Source organism: Chenopodium album, chromosome 2 (genome assembly GCF_948465745.1).
Source record: "Chenopodium album chromosome 2, dcCheAlbu1.1, whole genome shotgun sequence".
Taxonomy (NCBI): Eukaryota; Viridiplantae; Streptophyta; class Magnoliopsida; order Caryophyllales; family Amaranthaceae; genus Chenopodium; species Chenopodium album.
Window position 1 is genome coordinate 42860997 of NC_137835.1, and position 18766 is coordinate 42879762.

Below are 18766 nucleotides of genomic sequence, written 5' to 3' on the forward strand. Positions count from 1 at the left end.
TCAGAGCATGGACAACCTCTTCAGATTTTTCCTTCTTTTTGGGCTGATGTAGCCTTCCTCATTGTTTGTTGCTATTGTAGTGTTTGGTTCTAGTTGAGTGGAAGCTTCTGCATGGGTTGTTGTTGATCTGCTTCTGGTTCTTGGATTGGTGGTGGAAGTCACAAGTTGGCTGGAGCAGGCTCTGGGAACATGTACTTGGGCAGATGCTTGACTGACCATCATTTCTATCAAGTTGCCATCATTGATCTACATCTTAAGAGCTTAAATGCCTTGTGCTCTTTTTTGCCTTTGCAGCTTCTTTGGTGGTCTCGAACACTCCAGCTTTCTCTAGCATTTCCTTCTTAATAGGTCCACCCTTGCAAGTCAAAGTATTATCTCCTCTTACCTTTTCTTTGTTCCCCCTCCTCTTTCTTCCTGTTCCTAGAGGTTCTGCCTACACTCTTTTTCATAGTTGGGGGGATAAGTTTAGGTACATCTAGGTCAGGCCAATGTTGTGGATCAGGTATGGGCAAGATATTGCCTTTGTAGGCTGCCTTGTACCTAGAAACAAAGTACCATTCACTTACAAAATCCAAAGGGTCTTTCCCATCATGAAGTATAGCTCTTACTCCATGTCGGCAAGGAATTCCTTCAATTTGCCACCTACCACAGACACAACTTTTAGTGTTTAGAGAGACTGGTAGCATGCTTCTACCATCTGACACCTCAAACTCTCCCCTCCCTGATGGATATGCATGACAGAGTCTTTACTCCCTCCTCACCACCCTAACTCTCTCCCTGATATTTGGACACACTCCCTCATCCTTCCATTGCTCTGACAATTGTTATCTGCTAGCATGTCTGACCATAGCAATTCTTCTGACACCTGATCATACAAAGATAAATTAGTATCATATGCCAAATTTAATACTACATTGCCTAAAATTAAGTGGTTTCTTTGCACCTTCTAGCAGAGTTAAAATAGGGTATGTCCTGTCAACTCCTATGGCGCTGTTGAAGCTCTCCACAAAGTTGTTGGTGTTCTCATCACAGCACAAGTTTGGGTCAAACTTGAATTTTGTCCATCTCTGAAGAGGGCCAAGGTCTTTGAACCATTTCACTGCTCCAAGACCTGCTGCTTTCGGAACTTGCTGGAGAACCTTTTTGAAACTAAATGCTGAATAAGCATTAGTCACAACCCAGAAACGTTTGTGCATCACCACACCAGGATACACAGTCTTGAAGTTCTTGCATAAATGCCTTGCACAATACCTTCTGCCACAAGTTGGCCACACTTGATCCAATGAAGGATCAATTCCCTAGACATAAACACATAAGGAAAGTTAGTACACAATTATTACAGGAATGGAATTAATTCAAGTAGAGATAGTGGCTACACCTTCTACCTATCACTCATAATGGTCCAATCATCTCTTCTAGTCTGAGTGAGGATGTTCTTCAGGTGAGTAAAGAACCAACTCCAACTGCTTTTATTTTCTGAGTCAACCACATCAACTGCAAGGGGGAATATCTCATTATTCCCATCCAATGAGACAGCAGAGAGGAGCACTCCACCATAGTTGCCTTTCAGGTGGCAACCATCCACACCCACTAACCCCCTACAACCAGTTATGACTCCATTAAACTGAGCAGCAAAACTTATGAATATACAGTTGAATTGAAGAGCTCTCTGAGGTTGTTGTAGAGTTTTCCATAAGTAAAATGCTATAGAACCTTGGTTCCCGTCCTTAATCATTTCACAGTAGCCTGGTAGCTGCCCATAAGAATCATCATGTCCACCTTGTATCATCTCCATAGCCAAACCCTTCATCTTGTATAAGCTTGATTTTGCCATTGTCACACCAAATTTCTCCCACAACAAGTTATTAAGTGCTTTACCTCTAATGTCAGGTGTAGCCCTTATATCTTATATCAGTTTCTGAGCTGCCCAAGCACAGGTGACCATTGGGTTGTTAACCCTATTCAAATCACCAGAATGGCCATTCTTTATGCTTTTTATAGCCCAAGTACAACCATCAATCAACACACTTGCATGAATTCTCCAGCTACATCTACTATCAGCACACTCAGCTGTGTATCTATGTTGCTTTGATTTCCTTACCACCAAGCTAAAACCTTCCTGCACACAGTAATCTCTAAGGGCATCCTTGAAATGGTCCATATCTACAAACAACTGCCAAGGTTTTAACCTAATCATTCCAAGCTGTGCATCATCAAATACCTCCCCATTCCTATATAGCCTACTCACATAATCACCTGCATCCTCATACACAGCCTCATTGCACCTAAATTGCTCCCAATTACCATCTACAAAATTCTGATTAAGCAAATCCATTGGGTTCTCTTCATCTAAATCTTCCTCACTTAACACATCTTCCTCTTCATCCTCTACTTGTGGTTGATACTCACCATCAGAGTCACTCCCTGAACCAGTATCCTCATCAGAACCACTCCCTGACTCAATCTGTCCAGGCTGAACATCTACTTCTGCAACCCTCCTCCTAGGCCTAGTTTTAATAGTGTCACCATCACTGACAATAGCTTGTGCAGACCGAGTTGCTTGGATTGGTACACCCTTGTACCTAGCAGTGGAATGTGCCATTTTCCTACCATGAGGGAAAAGTTCTATCTTACTCCTCACTTTACTCTTTTTAGAAGGAGGGGACTCAGTAGGGATTTGCTTGGCTGTGTTCACAGAGGCTTTCCTAAGATTGGGGCTTGGGACACCTTGTAAAAACCTAGGACTTCTTCTAGGTGGAGGTGATGAAGGTTGAGAGTTAGAAATGTTCAAGTTATCTGAAGGAGAAGCCAGTGAAACATGAGGTGGAGAGTCAGGAGAAATCTCTTCTAAAAGTTTTGGTAACCTCCTACTGGGTTGTGGACAAGTGGGGGCTGGGTCAGGTAGTATTGTTGGGTTTTTTCTAACAAGTAATTTTGGAATGGGTTGTTATGTTGGGATGAGTTGAGAAATAATGTGTGTCACATGTGTGGGAGGTGGTTGTGGGCCAGAATCAATTTCAGGGCTTTGGGTTTAACAACATTGAGGTTTTCATGTGGGTCAGGCTTAGGATTTTGTGATTTCTCACTGTTTGGGCAAGATTCCAAATAAAAGAAGGCTTAGCTAAGCACCCAACCCACACATCTATCTCTTTCAGTGTAATATTCTCAAACATCTTCATCATAGTCCCATCATCAACCAAATTTATACTCTTTCTCCTAAAACAATAGTGTAACCCAGGGTATGTTGGCAACTTAAATTTACTCTTTTTAAACTCCTCACACATCTCATTAATCACATCAATTAACAAACATCTATCTATATCATCAACCTTTACACGAACACAATTAGCACCATAATGGATTTTTAGAATTCTCTCATCCATCTACAACATAAAACATGCAAGCATTCTCAAACCACTGACAGTTACACCAATTACGAAACACTAGAACAATAACATTGCAAATACAACAACCTAGCACAAAAATTACCCCCAACACGCATGCAAACAAGGTTTATAACCCCACCCACAAAATTAATGCATCCAAACCATTCATTCAAGCACATATGTAACTAATTTCAACAAATTACAACATCTAAACCCTAAATTTAACATCTTTATACATAATTCAACAACTACAAAGAGGGAAAATTTGGGATGCAATGGGTTACCTTCGAAGTCCTTTTACGCAGAAATCACCAGAAACTTCACCCACTTCAAAATCGCTCTTCGAATTTTCCCAACAAAGTTTCTCCAGTTCGCAAATCGCTCTTCGAATTTTTGAATTTAGGGGTTTTTTTTATCAGAATGAATGAATGAAACAAAATGGGAGGGAATTAAATGAAAATAGAGGGAAAGTACAAAAGTTAGGTGACGACATTAACTATCTCTGACGTCCGTCATTTATGGTGACTAAGTAATGTTACAGCGTAATCACTTGTGGGACCTACAGGTTACAGCGTGGAACTTTTCAAAGTGAGGGGCACAGCTTGGAAAAGCCAACACCTAAGGGGTATAGTGTAGAATTTCCCTATAAAAAATCATCAATTTAAACATAACCAAAATTATTTCTAAGAACATTTCTTTATTAAAATTGGTTCAACTTGGTTTAATCAAATAAACCAGGGCAATTAATCACTATTAATTTAATTAATTTAAATTAATCATGAGATTTTGACAAAATAAAGGAGAATTGGAATTATGAACACAAATATTCAAATAAAGATTCCAACTTTAACTTGTGAATCCTTGAAAAATTATATCTTCCAATATGAAGATAAATGAAATTTCTATCACATGATTCAAACTTTATGATTCCAATCAACTTAATACATGATTAAATCAAAAGCTCAACAAAAAATTCATGGAATTTAGTAACTCAAAGTTTCAACACTTAAAATAATTAAAGATTGAATCTTTAGTAATTAGAAGCCTCAAAGAAAAAAAATTTCACACTTAACGCAATGGATTTGCAATTATGTGAAAATTTTAACCAATCACCACTAATTACTACTAAGTAACCATGCTTACAAAAGTTTAAAATTGCAGAAATATAAAGGACAAAACCAAATACATAATCACCCTAAATATGCCATTAAGATTTAAGGTTAGACAGACTTAAAATTTTTCGTCATAACAAAAAAATCCCTTGAAAACGGCATTTATGGTCAGATTTTGGCCTAAAACACAGTCCTAAAATGGTGAAAACATTTCCAAAACACCTTTTCCACCAAAAATTAATTATTTTTGGGCGAAAATCTAGGTTCGGGGCCATAATCAGCTTTAAAACGAGTTTAAAAATAATAAAAACGAGCTACTAATCTAAATAGTAACATAAAACCAGAAAAATAAAGCCATAAAAACACCTTGAAATTATGAATATAAAAATAAATGAACCTGGCTCTTATACCACTGTTGGGTTATGATGAGTCCGACTCATCGCGGAATTAAAACCCGAGCCAAGATCACACTCAAAATTAATACAATCAAAAGACATAATTAAAAAGAATTAAACAAATAAATAATTCCCTTGACTCGTGTTTCGCTCATATCCCGAGCTCTTACTTGAGAAAGCTTAAGTCTCGCAACAGGCGAAAACCTTCTACGATATCCACCTGCAACACGATCCCGACTAGGTCTATTGGTTAGAAGTTAGTTGAGCCCGACCAAACTACTCGAGTAATTACGAGTTTAAAGGTTTTCTCAATGGAGATGCCTTTTCTAATTTTACTCAACTGAGTAATCCTAGCTCTTAAGGTTGGTACTTATAGGCAAAGGCTCTCCAAAATTCCTATCATCTTTCCATGTGGGAAAAATAATAGTATAAGAAAAATAAATAATTAATTTAATTTTTAATTAAATTAAATAGCAACACAAATAATTAAATAACACTTAGCACACAGATGGGAGTGATTAGGTGAGGACCACAAGGAGGACGACATGTTCTCCTTAATCCCGAAGCTACCAAGCCATCCAATCATAAGAGGGCATGACAGGTCAACCTCCTTGATCGTGAAGGAAAAACTGGTCAAGTCCCCTTTGATTTGGATTGGGCCTTGCACCCACACACAAGCCAAGAGGCTACATGCGCTGCTAGGCCTCGGCCAGCCAGCATGCATCGCAAGCCCGCAAGGCTATTGTGCGCTGCTTGGCTTCAGCCAGCCAACACGAACCGCAAACCCGTAAGGCTTTTGTGCGTTGCTTGGCTTCGACCAGCCATCACGCACCATACTTGGCCAGCGCGCCTAGCTCGCCCATGCTTGCAATTTGCTAGGCTTGTGACTAGTGCTAATGATGGCACGTGCTAGCCTAGCTCTCGTACAGTTAGGCCGATATGAGTCTAGGGCTACACATTTTAACTTTATTTGTTGTTTGACTTATTTTTTATGTCTCGTTAATTCCTAGAATTAAACTCGACTTACGACGCTCGGTTTTGACGATCCAAGCCCGATTTTCGATGTCTAAATATTAATTACTCGAGGAACTAATTAATTCGTTCTGAATTAATTTGTCGTGTCAGTTCGTTAGTTGCTTGGGTGTGACCCAAAGGTTAAGTCAAGATTAAGCTGTAATATTAATTATTAATATTAATGATCGGAAGCGGCCTCCACCTAGGCATTTCGATCACTTGACCTCACTGAATAATTAGCTTTCTAATAGTTCCAAACCCTCTATCGGAATAATACACATGTTCCAAGGACACCATTCCTATCAAAAACAATGTTGGGAAAGTGTGTAAGCTTAAATAGTCCATTTATGGGCTAAGCAAGCTAACAGAAGTTGGAATCTGCGATTCGATGAAGCCATCAGTAAGTTTAGTTTTATCAAGATTCCAAATGAATCTTGTGTTTACAAGAAGGTTAAGGGGAGTGACATCGCCTTCCTAGTCTTATATGTCAATGACATATTGCTCATTGGAAATAGCATTTCAATTTTTGAGTCTATAAAGGCCTGGCTTGGAAAAATGTTTTTCAATGAAAGACTTGGGGCTCAGTACATATTGAGCATCAAGATCTATAGGGATAGATCTAAGAGGATGATTGGATAGAGCCAAAGTACGTACATTGATATGGTACTGGTACGATTCAGTATGTTAGATGCCAAAAGAGGTCACCTACCCATGTCAAATGACAAAACCTTAAGCAAGAAGTAGTGTCCAAAGACACCTGCTGAGCGAGAAATGATGAATCAGATTCCATATGCTTCGCTAATTAGATCTATCATGTATGATATGATATGTACTAGGCTAGATGTATCATATGCCTTGAGTGATACGAGCCAAAACCAATCAGACCCAAGAGAGGCGCATTAAACTACGACCAAGAATATCCTAAAGTACCTAAAAAGGAACAAGGAAAAATTCTTGGTATATGGTAGCTTCCAAACAGACAAAGATGATTTCAAATCACAGTTCTGGTATGTGTTTTGTCTAAATGGAGAAGCTTTTAGTTGGAGGAGTGCCAAGCAGAGCACAACTACAAATTCTACAACTAGAGTAGAATATTTGGCAGCTGCTGGAGCGACTAAGGAGGGAGTTTGGATTCGTAAGTTTGTTGGTGAACTTGATGTTTTACCCTCCATTAAAGGTTTAATAGCTCTTTATTGTGACAACAATGGAGCTATTGCTCAGGCTAGAGAGCCAAGGGAACATCAAAAGGTCAAACGTGTCAAGCGGCGATTTACATCACAAGGGAATGGAAATTAGTGGGTGAAATAAGAATTTATAAAGTTGGAACGAATGAGAATGTAGCCGATCCACTTACTTAAGCTCTGCCTCAAGTGAAGCACAACAAGAACGTTGAGGCAATGGGAATCATGGACGTTGGAGATTGGCTTTGATTTCCCTGTTTAGTGTTTTAATTGATTTTGAACATTTTATTGTAAGACACTATGATGAACCATTCAAGTTTTGGAGTAATTTAACTTCATGCAATTTTATCACTCTGTTTCTATTTAATTGTGTTTTAGAATTAAATATTGAGTCCATTTAATTATGAGAATATTCAAAATAGGGTATCAGGACCAGTCTTGGATAAAGAAACACCTTTTAAGTGAACATTGAAAATTATAATTGAAAATTATCCCTAATCAAGGTCATTTAAATGATGTAGATTGATGACCACTTTAGATTATTGTGTAGTTTGATTTATAACACTGTTTATTATGCTACAAGGAAATGATTTTTATCAATCATTTGCACATGTATTGGTTTAGAACCATACTGGATTGATCTATGAGAATACTTCAAGAGATTTATAAATCGTAATAAGTATACTTCTCTGTATGGCTATCGGAACCTCTTTCCACGACCATGAGTATTATGAGTTCTCTTTTTGAAGTACTAGTCCGTTTTGATGTTAGTCAAATGTCTGCCGTACATGAAGATTATAACGCCAATACTCAGGCATCTAGGTCCTCTTAGTATGATAAGCTAACATTACAAGACTGGGAATGCCCCCTTACTAACAATTGGGAATATGTCTTTGTTTTTACAAGGCCTCTCGAAGAGTGAGACTATGAATATTCAAGGCCGTGCTCGGATGGATTTTAGAAATCATCTGTTTATTGATAGTCAAACTCAAATTTTGCAAAACAATTCTAAACTTAATAAGGATGACAAACAACCTTACTTTATAATTCATGAATAGACATTAAGTGACATAGGAAAACGACTATACACTAAAAGCACACTTATCCGGAAGGAAAAGTGGGAGATTGAGAGGAATGGTGTCCTTCAAACAGGTGTATTATTCCAATACAGGGTTCGGAGTTATTAGAAAGCTAGTTATTCAGTAAGGTCAAGTGATCGGAATGCCTAGGTGGAGGCTGGTTCCGATCAATAATAATGATGTATAATTAATACTACAGTTTAATCTTGACTAAACCCTTCGGGTCAAATCCAAGCAACTAACGATCCGATACGATAAATTTATTCGGAAGGAATTAATGCGTCGCTTGATTATTAAATATTTAGACAACGGAAATCGAGATAGGAGCGTTAAAACCAAGCATCGCAAGTCCAGTCGAATTGATAAAAGACGAGACGATAAAATCGAACAATTAATCGACAATTTCCAATATACCCCTACCAAAGGAATGCCCCGAGAAAATCGAGTGCTAGGGGAAAATGGTGTTATTATGTGCTTCGCACCTATGCAATAGTGCTAGGTGCACATGGCTAGCACGCACCAGCGCGCACAAAGTAGCAGCAGCTCAAATATGCGTGTGTGGCTTTCTACGCGGATGTGCGGACAAGTGTGATAGGCCAGCACTGATGGCTCGCAAATAACTATGCGCCGACCCAGCAGCAGCCAGCTAGAAAAAATGGCGTGGTGGTCTGCGTGTGCTAGCATAAGCGTTACAACAATCCTTGGCCAACAACCTACATATGTGCGGGGCTTGCTGGGCCGAGGCAGCGCGCGTCCCTACACTAAGCAGCCACATAAGGCCTAGCCAAGGCCCAAGGCCACCAGATGAGCGTGCCTTGGTGCCCAAGGCTGCTTCCACGTGGCGCGTGGGGAGTGTGGCCATGTTTAGAGTGTTGGACGACTATGGGGAAGCTTAGGGAGGAAGGAATGGTCCCCTCCCCTTGTGGTCCTCACTTAACCTCTCCTTCCATGATTGCCACTGGTTGATTAATTAGTTATTGACTACTTTTTTTTTATTTTTGATTTATAAATAAAAAAGGAAAAATTTATTTTACAACCTCTCCTACATTGATGGGAGAATAGATTTCTCACTTGAGTTTCCCTATAAATATCCCACTCGGGAATTTGGAAAACTCGCTTGTGTAAGTGCTCAAAAAGGCATCTTCACTTGAGAGAAAACCTTTAAGCTCATTAATTAGTGGAGTAGTTTTTTGGTTCGACTTGGCTAATCTCCAAGTAAGTGACCGATTGGGGTCGTGTTGTGGGTTGATATCGTTAGAGACCGTTGCGCTTGTGAGGCTTAGCTTTCTCAAGTAAGAGCTCCATTGGTCGAGCAAAGAAAGCTATAAGTGTAATTTAGTCTTTTCTCCAAGCTTGTTATTTATGCATTTTGGTTTTATTAATTGTGAGTTTTTCCTTGGGCTTGGGTTTTATTTCCGCGGTGAGTTAGACTCATCGAAACGCAACAGTAGGCGCATATGATGGTACGAGAAACCAAGAAGAGCATGTCACCTCGTAAAGGAACTCAATGTATCTTTATAGCGTGGATTATGCCACATGGTGTAATTGCTTCCCAGGCCACCCTGAAGTGTGTGGCGCAGGATTAGATTAACAGCTTTTTGGTCGGGTGCATTAATTTTTTCACTACTCTTAGACTATTATTTGGTGGAAATTTCTCGTACAATATTCTCCTGAGGAAGACAAGTTTTAACATGGCTATGATTATCCAAGGGAAAAAGGATGGGTTGCGTTCGTATGTGCAAATATTAAACCAAAAAAAAGCCTAAATTCATAATCTACCGGATGAAATGGCTTACTCAGAATTTCTCAGGGGATTAAGGCATAATGGTTTTAAGTTTTATCTAGTCACAAAAAAGGTTCGAAAAAACGCAGGCGTGCCGCGGGAGGCCAAAGCCTATATCGAAGCATATGACTTTTGTTCGCTCACAAAATCAGAACAACCGACAAAGGGGGCTAAGAAGAAGCAACCTTCTCAACAAGATTCGTCTAAGAAGAAAAAAGATGGAAACAAGAGAAAGGATGTCTTGGTAGCTGACTGCAGAAGGCCAAGACGTACGAACCTCAGTTTGAGTTCAACAAGGAATGTTACTCAATCCTGATGGAAATCGAAGATAAAATTGAGTTTGAGAAGCCCAAACCACTAAGAGGCTCGGCCTAGTACCGCAATAAAAACAAATACTTTCATACCACAAGGACATGGGACATGACACGAATGAATGCAACAATTTGATAAGATTGCTAGATAAAATGGCCGATAAGGGCATGTTGAATTCGTACGTTTTGAAGTCAAAATTCACGTACTCGGACATACAACAAATTAACTTACACTCGGAGAGACAACAAATTCCAGAAGAGAAAGCAAAACGATAGCTGATTATGCTTAGATATTGGAGAATGTAATGCACATCGAGGGGAAAAGGACAAGCCCTTTCCAAAAGTAACGGTTTGCAAGATTAAGGCTACTCACAATGACCCTATAGTGTTCATCATTAAGGTAGCTAACTTGAAGGTTGGTCGAGTTCTAGTTGATACTGGTAGCTCGTCCGACATAATCAGCTTAGGATGTCTGAAAAATTCGAAGTTTCCAAAAGATGCCCTCAAGGATATCTCCCATCCGCTTGTTGAATTTGGTGGGAGTATCACTCACCCGGTCAGACGGATTGATTTACCCATCGATTTGAGAAGAAGGGATAGGGAAAGGACATGGTCGTCCGCTTCATGGTGGTCAAAGAGCTTACAGGCTGCAATGTATAATTCTCGGTCGTCCGACTTATAAAACAGCTAAGGTAGTAATAGTACCTCACTTAACGCTAATGAATTTTGAGAGGATGGACGGAAAAATAGGTACCATCCATGGTAATAAAAAAATTTCTAGGGAATGCAATGAGCTGGCTATGAAGCCAATAGCTAAAGGACGACCACGATTGTTTGAGCTAAATTCAGATGAAGGGTTACTCCAAACACAGCAGGGTTGCTTGAAGCGCATCAAGAAAGAGCATGCATATCATCTAATAGTCATCGGCCGGAGAGAAGAGTTAAGGCCACAATCGGCTGACGATCATACGGAAATAGTGCTTGATCAAGACCAGCCTGGTCGGACGGTCAAGGTGGGTACCATGGCCGTGGGCTTTCTTGGAGATGACCTGATAAAGCTACTAAGAGAATTCAAGAATGTTTTTGCATTTGAAGTGTATGAGATGCCTAGCATAGATCCAAGTCTGCCCGTCCACAAGTTAGGGGTTAATCTAATGATAAAGCATGTACTACAAAATAAGAGAAATCATGGAGAAGAAAGAAATCAGGCGGCCGCAGTAGAGGATAAAAAGCTGCTAGACACCGGTTTCATTCGGCAATGTTACTGTAGGTGTCGCTCGAAGTGCGCCTACGTTAAAGCATGTTGTGAATATGCTTGGCACTCATAGGAAGTGGGAATTGACATAATACGATTAGGGACAAGGAAAGTAAGGAGCCGCCAACAAGTTGTTAAGGAACTTGTGAACCGTTCACGGATCATAAAAAAAGGCAACCACGATAAGGGACAACGATAGGCAACAATGATTGACCCGTGAAGGTTACACCCCATTCATAATCCATGAGATTACTAACTTCAAATGGTTCGGAACCACGAAAAGAGGATCGGGGATGATGGTACGAAGTGAGTCATGGAGTCACATTCGCCCGTATTAGCCTCTACTCGATTCTTATAGTGAAAAACATTCCTGCGATCTCAAAGGCATACAAACAAAAATTCAATTCGCTCCAAATTATTATTAAGCTAAATTGGTTTAATATTAATGCAGCATATAATTCTAAAATATCGTGATCGCTTGATTAAACAACAAGATTAAAAAGGACCCTAAACCGGTTGTCCAAATTATCTTATTAGGCGTGATTTTCAATTACACATTCCCTTTAAACATGCAATATGGTGATAAAAAAAAATAATAGAATAAACATTAATATTGGAAGCAATTTAACCATAATATCGTTAGTCAAATTAAATATAAAATAACCTAATCATGATGCTAGGAATATTAGAATAAAAAAGAGTAATTAAATTAATTAATTACTCACAGTCCTCGCGTTCCTTTAAATTGCTACATCATGAATAAACTGTTGGTAACTTCAATAAAAATTTAAATCAAATGAAAATTAAATTAAATAAAAAGTAGAGTTGATTTGGTCCAAACCCTCAGTTATTTGTACCTTTCATGCCTTGGTTTAAGGACGGAACCTTGGGTTAAGTATAGACTCCTTAGAGTGCTTAGGGGAATTATTATGAAAGAATAAGGAGGCTAGAAATTAGGTTAAAGAGGGAGAAGAGAATGATTTTTGGTGTAAGGTGAGAAAGAATGATTATTGGTGCCCCGAACTGCAGAAAGGGGGGGTCCTATTTATAGGGAAAAAGATAAAAAAACCTAAAAAATAATACTGTGTCACGGCAAAGAGCACTGTGACACGGTGACAGGCACCGTCAGACGGGGGAAGATCCCGTGACACGGGGAAAAACTGAGTGACGCGGGAAATAATTAGGTTACGGGAAGTGAAAACGCGTTTAGGGGTTACGCGGAGAAACCACAGAGCAATCCCGTGGCACGGGATGTGCACCGTGACACGGGAATAAATGCCGTGACACAGCATTGTCCACCGCGACACAATGCAGTATGCTGTGTCATGGTGTAAAAAGTACGTGGAAATGACACGGAATATCCCCGTGTCACGGAATGGGTACCGTGACACGGGAAATTGCACCATGACACGGTGCAAAATCCCGTGACACGGGAGAAAATTATGCAGAATTACAAAAATGGTCACCGTGTCACGGGAATAAGCCCCGTGACACGTCAGCTTTTGCCGCGTCGCGGCATTTTTGCTGTTGCGCGGTAATTTCAGTTTTTTACCCATTTTTTAAAATAATCATAACTTTTGATCCGTATAGATTATCAAGTCTAATTTCTAACCCAATTAAAATCAAGTCAAAATGATATGTAGATTTTAAGATATGGCCGTTTTAGTGGAAGGGTGTTGGTTTTAGGCCGAGTTTAGTGTTTTGCTCATTTCTTTTTCATTATAGCTTGGAATTGGGCTTAAGATATATGGACGGAAAGCTTATTTAAAGGTCTATCCAAAAAAATATTAATTGGATCAAAATTGTATAGCCATAAAATCATTTTCTCTCAGTTTTGCGATGTGGACACGCAAATTGGAAAATAGGTTATGGTTTAGGGAAATGAGCTAGAAATTTGATTGGTTCATGAAATATATAGTATAGAACATGGATTTAAGCACTCCAAAGATTAAATACTCAACTCGACCAATAATGGCGGTGAAAGGTGTTAATCAACGGGTTTGGTTTTGGGGAGACATTTTTAGGTGTCTACAGAAGCACCCACTTTGACTGAGTTTGTAGAAACGCCAGTTTCGAAAACGATAGTCAAAGTAGCCGATAGGGACGGAGAATGATTTAAGACATTCTGCGATCCTAAATCATTCTTTATACGCCGATACCTGCAGAAAAATGTTAGTTCTACAGATAAAAGAGTAAAGGGATAGAATGTGTATCTGACACCAGTGTATCGGTGACAAATGAGTTTGGTAGCTTCCTATGCTTGAAGGAATCAACTGGATGACGTTTGTTGAAATGATTTCCATGATTGAGAAAAGCCGACAGATGAGTTTGGTAGCTTTCTAAGCCTGAAAAAACCTACCGGATGACACTTTCCATGCTTGAGGAAAGTCGACATATGGTTTTGGCGTTTTTACATGCTTGAAGAAATCCACCGATAATACTTTCCATGCTTGAGGAAAGTGGACAAATGATGAGATTGCAAGTCTCTGTGTATGTAAAAAACTTTATTTGTAACACCTCATTTGTAACGGGTGATTTGGGTATTTTTTACCCGGCCAGGTGGCCCAATCAGATAGCGCCACGTGTCCTCCACATAGGTGCCAATTGGACCTATGGAATGATGACACGTGGAGGCTGGACTCTTCTCCGTCCTATGTGGCCCTGGGATGGCGGCCTTCTAAGGCCCAGTAACACGTGTCACTCAGGTATTGGCCCTGGGATGGCGGCCTTCTAAGGCCCAAATCCCGAGGCGCCGCAAAACGGCGTGACCTAATTCTGTCATTTATGAAGAGACAGAGACAGAGAGAGAATATACACACAATACGAGACAACACGTCACTTACCATAGAGCTGTATTTTTCAAGGAACACACAACACTTTACCTGAGCTCGGAATCCGAGCAGATAAACTTTACTTCCGCACATTTTATTACCGAACGTTTACTAACTTAATCTTCGGAGGCGGACCACCGACCATCCGGCGGTCCGTTTGCTTTGCAGGTACAGACATCCTCAGTTGAATCCAGTTTCAGTGTTGTAACTCTCCCAAGGGACAAAAACCCCCGAAACATTTGGCGCCGTCTGTGGGGAGAGTACCTCTGAAATGGCTTCACAAGAACCTGTACCAAACCCAGAGGCCATTCGGCCTCCAGATGATATACTGGTCCAAACGGACCATGACTCAGGGGACGACGCTGACGTCGAAACCTATGTGGATCCAAATGGATCCCTCATCTCTAAGCGCATCCGCAGTAAGGAGAGGCGGGAGCGCCACCATGACCAGGCAGGGCCAAGCAAAACTGCTGGTCAGGCAAAGAAGCCCTCGGGGCGGCCGGTTGATCCTTCCTAGGCGGCAGGATCAACTCCCGTCACTCGGGATGAGCTAATGTCACTCCTAAGCAGCCTCAGGGGTGAAATCAAGCAGCTCGCCTCGAAGAAGTCACCTGCTCCTACAAAGGAGCAGTCGGCCAAGAAGCCAGCCCAAGCTGGCAAACAGAAGTCGGTCAGGGACCGTCAGCCGACTCCTCATCCTGCTCCTAAGGAGAAGGCTAGGCCCCAATTTGACCTTAATCGGCTCCGTTTCCCAGAAACGGGCGCAAGAAAACCCATCCGGCACATACAGCTGGATGGTAGCAAGAAAACGTTCTCTGACGCTCGGCAATACATTGAGGAGAGGAGAACCCAGCAATCAGAGTCGGCTTCAACGTCGACTTATCATGATAGCTTTCGGAATACCTCTGTGCGGTGTTCCCAGTCTGTACATGAGACCCCAGCAAGCATCCAACGGGTTCAGTCTGGGCCTCATATGATTCAGTCCGCCCAGTACATGGCACAACCATTGTACCAGGCGCCAGTTTTACCTTACATGCAACCTACCCTCTATGGAGGACAGGCGGCATACGGCTATCAGCCGATGGACTGGCAGCTTAGGCTGCAACACCTTGGATATCAACCCTCTGCTTTCTCCAGGGAAATAACTGAAGCCGTACAACCGGCTAAAGTAAAAAACGTTCTGGTTGGAGCCTATGACGGGACCTCCAACCTAGAAGACCACCTGCTAGCATACACCCACCTCATGTATTTACAGGGATTGGATGATGCCGCATGGTGTCGTTACTTTCCAGCCACCCTGAAGGGCATAGCCCAGCAGTGGTTTGGCAATCTGCCGGCTGATTGCATAAATAGCTTCAAGATGCTTGCGTTCTTGTTTGCATCAAACTTCTCTATGAACATCCCTGCCAAAAAGACAAGTCTTGACTTGGGCAATGTACAACAAGGAGATAGAGAAGGTTTGCGTTCCTACGTTTGGCGGTTCAATCTGGTCCGAATCCAGATTCATGGGCTGTCTGATGAGGTCGCCTTCACAGACTTCTTCAAGGGTCTGAAGGACGGGTCTACTTTTAAGTACGAACTCATCCGCAAACAAATCTTTACTCTGCAAGGAGCCTTGCGAGAGGCGGAAGCCTATATACAGGCGACCGAACTCTACTCCTCCAATAAGCAGTCGGACCATAAGAAGTCCGACCGACAGAAAGAGAGTCGGCCTGCTCAGACGGCCCCTAAGCCAGAAGAGAGCAAAAAGAAAAAGCAAGTCTGGGCCATTGATAACTCTGATCAACCGGCCCAGAAGAAGAAAAAGGAGTGGAAACCGTACGTCCCAAGGTACGAATTCCACAAGGATTGCTGCTCCATCCTCTTGGAAATTAAGGATCGGCTAACTCTTGAAAAGCCGACTCCTATGAAAGGTTCCGCTGAAAATCGGAACAAGAGCAAGCATTGCCATTTCCATGAGGATGTTGGCCATGACACAAACGACTGCTTTAGTCTCAAGCGGGAGCTCGACCGTCTGGCCGACAAAGGACAGCTGAAGTCCTATGTGAAGTCCAAAGCGACTTCAAAAGCAAATCCGGGGCAGTCCAAGAAGAAGACTCCCCAACCTGCTGTGAGTGCCGAAACTGATGAAGAGCCGGTGTACACCATAACAGGCGGATTTGCCGGTGGTGGCCCGACCATTTGGGGTACCAAGGACCATCTGAGAAAGATGGTCAATTCTGTTGAGGAGGCGGATGCATCAAGCGCACCCACCTTCCCTAAAGTTGTCATCACCGAGCAGGACAGAGGCAAAGTCCGCCGGCCGCATGATGACCCTGTTGTCATTGAGTGCAAGGTCGCCAACCAGCTGGTGGGCCGAATTCTGATTGACACAGGAAGCTCCTCTGACCTCATCAGCCTCAAATGCTTATCCAATCTCAAATACAAACCGGATAGCATGATGGAGATCACCCACACCCTAGTTGGGTTTGGGGGAGGACTTGTGCACCCAGTCGGACGAATTGACCTACCTGTCCGCCTGGGAAGCAAGGGAGACGGTCGGCACATGCCCATCCGTTTCCTAGTGGTTGAGGAGCTCACTGCTTACAACCTCATCTTTGGCCGTCCTTCTCTTAATGAGTGTAAGGCCGTCATCATCCCTGCTCTCATGCTACTCAAGTATGAGAAGGATGATGGAACAGTCGGTTCCCTTAATGGGGACCAAAAGACGGCTCGAGAGTGTTACCTCTCGGACATCAAACCTGCGGCCGTATCATCCAGTTGGGGCAAGCAAACAATCAACCTCGACGATGTCGAGGAAGAACAGTCGGCCCCACCAGCCGGAAAGAAAAGAAAGACTGATTAGCTGGTGGTGGTCAAAAAAGAAAAGCAATAGCAATCACTGACTGGGGAACGGTCGGATGATCTTCGTCCCTAGCCTGCTGGTGAACACATTGATATCCCTCTGGATGACAGCCGTCCAGAGCGGAATGTTAAGGTGGAGACGATTGCTTTTGCAAAGCTGGGTGAAAGCCTTCACCCGCTGCTGAGGGAATTCAAAGACATCTTTTCCTTTGAAGTGGAAGAGATGCCAGGAATCAGCCCGGATCTCGCTGTCCACAAGCTCGCCGTGGATCCTAAAAAGAAGCCCATCCGGCAAAAGAAAAGAAACCACGGCGAAGAAAGAAGTCAGGCGGCAGCTGCCGAGGTAAAAAAGCTGTTAGATGCCAAGTTCATTCGGCCGTGCAATTTCCCTGAGTGGGTAGCTAACGTTGTGTTAGTAAAAAAGCCGAATGGAACTTGGTGGATGTGTGTTGACTACACAGACCTCAACAAGGCATGTCCAAAGGATAGCTATCCATTGCCTAAGATCGACAGTCTGGTCGACTCAACAGCCGGACATGCCCTGATGAGTTTCATGGACGCCTATTCAGGTTTCCATCAGATCCCCCTGTGGAAAAAAGATCAAGAAAAGACGACATTCGTCACTGATCAGGGGTTGTTCTGTTATACGGTGATGCCGTTTGGTTTGAAGAATGCGCCTGCTACCTTCCAACGAATGATAAATACGGTCTTCATCAATCAAATCGGAAGGAATGTAGAGGCGTACATCGATGACATGATAGTCAAATCCAAACAACAGGCGGATCACCTTGCTGATCTCCGAGAAACATTCGCCACACTCAAGCGGCACAAGGTCATGCTTAACCCAAAAAAGTGTGTCTTTGGTGTTGAGTCTGGGAAGTTTCTTGGATTTTTGATTGACCAAAGGGGAATAGAGGCCAACCCTGAAAAAATAAAGGCGGTAATCGACATGCAGTCGCCCCGCACTGTGAAGGAAGTTCAGAAACTAACAGGTTGTCTGGCGGCTCTGGGGAGATTCCTCAGCTGGTCAGGCGACAAGTGCCTCTACTTTTTCCAGGCAATTAAAAAGAAGACAAACTTTGAATGGGGGGATGACGCAGAGGCGGCCTTTCAAAAGTTAAAGACTCATTTGCACTCTTTGCCGAGGCTTGTTAGCCCTCTGCCCAAAGAGACGCTCTTCATGTACTTGGCCGTCTCCGATCATGCCCTCAGCGCTGTCCTCTTAGCTGAAAGAGACGACACTCAGCTCCCGGTCTATTTCATCAGCCATGTTCTCAGGAACGCTGAGCTTCGGTACCCCATGGTTGAAAAATTTTGTCTCGCTCTTTACATGGCCGTCAAGAAATTGAAACCCTACTTCTTGGCACATGCGGTAGTGGTCTATACTGACCAGCCAATCAAGCGGCCACTCACAACCTTGGAGTCTTCTGGACGAATGCTCAAATGGGCGATTGAAATGCAAGGATTGAAAATCACTTACGAACCCAGGAAAGCAATAAAGGGGCAAGCATTCGCCGACTTTATTGTGGAAATGACAAGGCCGGTTGTTCCGGACAATACAGACCAGGTTTGGAA

General features: G+C 42.2%; 1 protein-coding gene across 1 annotated transcript; it reads right to left on the minus strand.

The window, feature by feature from the left end:
• Positions 1-1834, minus strand: LOC145571997 (uncharacterized). The gene is made up of 5 exons (XM_081631020.1): positions 1487-1834; positions 981-1298; positions 762-865; positions 386-642; positions 1-224 (listed from the first exon to the last, which is right to left on the minus strand). Exons 1-5 carry the CDS (start codon positions 1832-1834, stop codon positions 1-3), a joined length of 1251 nt encoding a protein of 416 aa, XP_081487146.1.
• Positions 1835-18766: the final 16932 nt, after the last annotated feature.

Bases quoted from the DNA above. Each gene is read 5' to 3' on its own strand.
- LOC145571997 (XM_081631020.1), bottom strand. From the start codon at position 1,834: ATGGCAAAATCAAGCTTATACAAGATGAAGGGTTTGGCTATGGAGATG. The intron at 1,299-1,486 runs GTTGACTCAGAA...GTTTATGTCTAG, and splicing joins TCCCCCTTGCAGTTGATGTG to GGAATTGATCCTTCATTGGA. The intron at 866-980 runs GTTGACAGGACA...TTGTATGATCAG, and splicing joins GCTTCAACAGCGCCATAGGA to GTGTCAGAAGAATTGCTATG.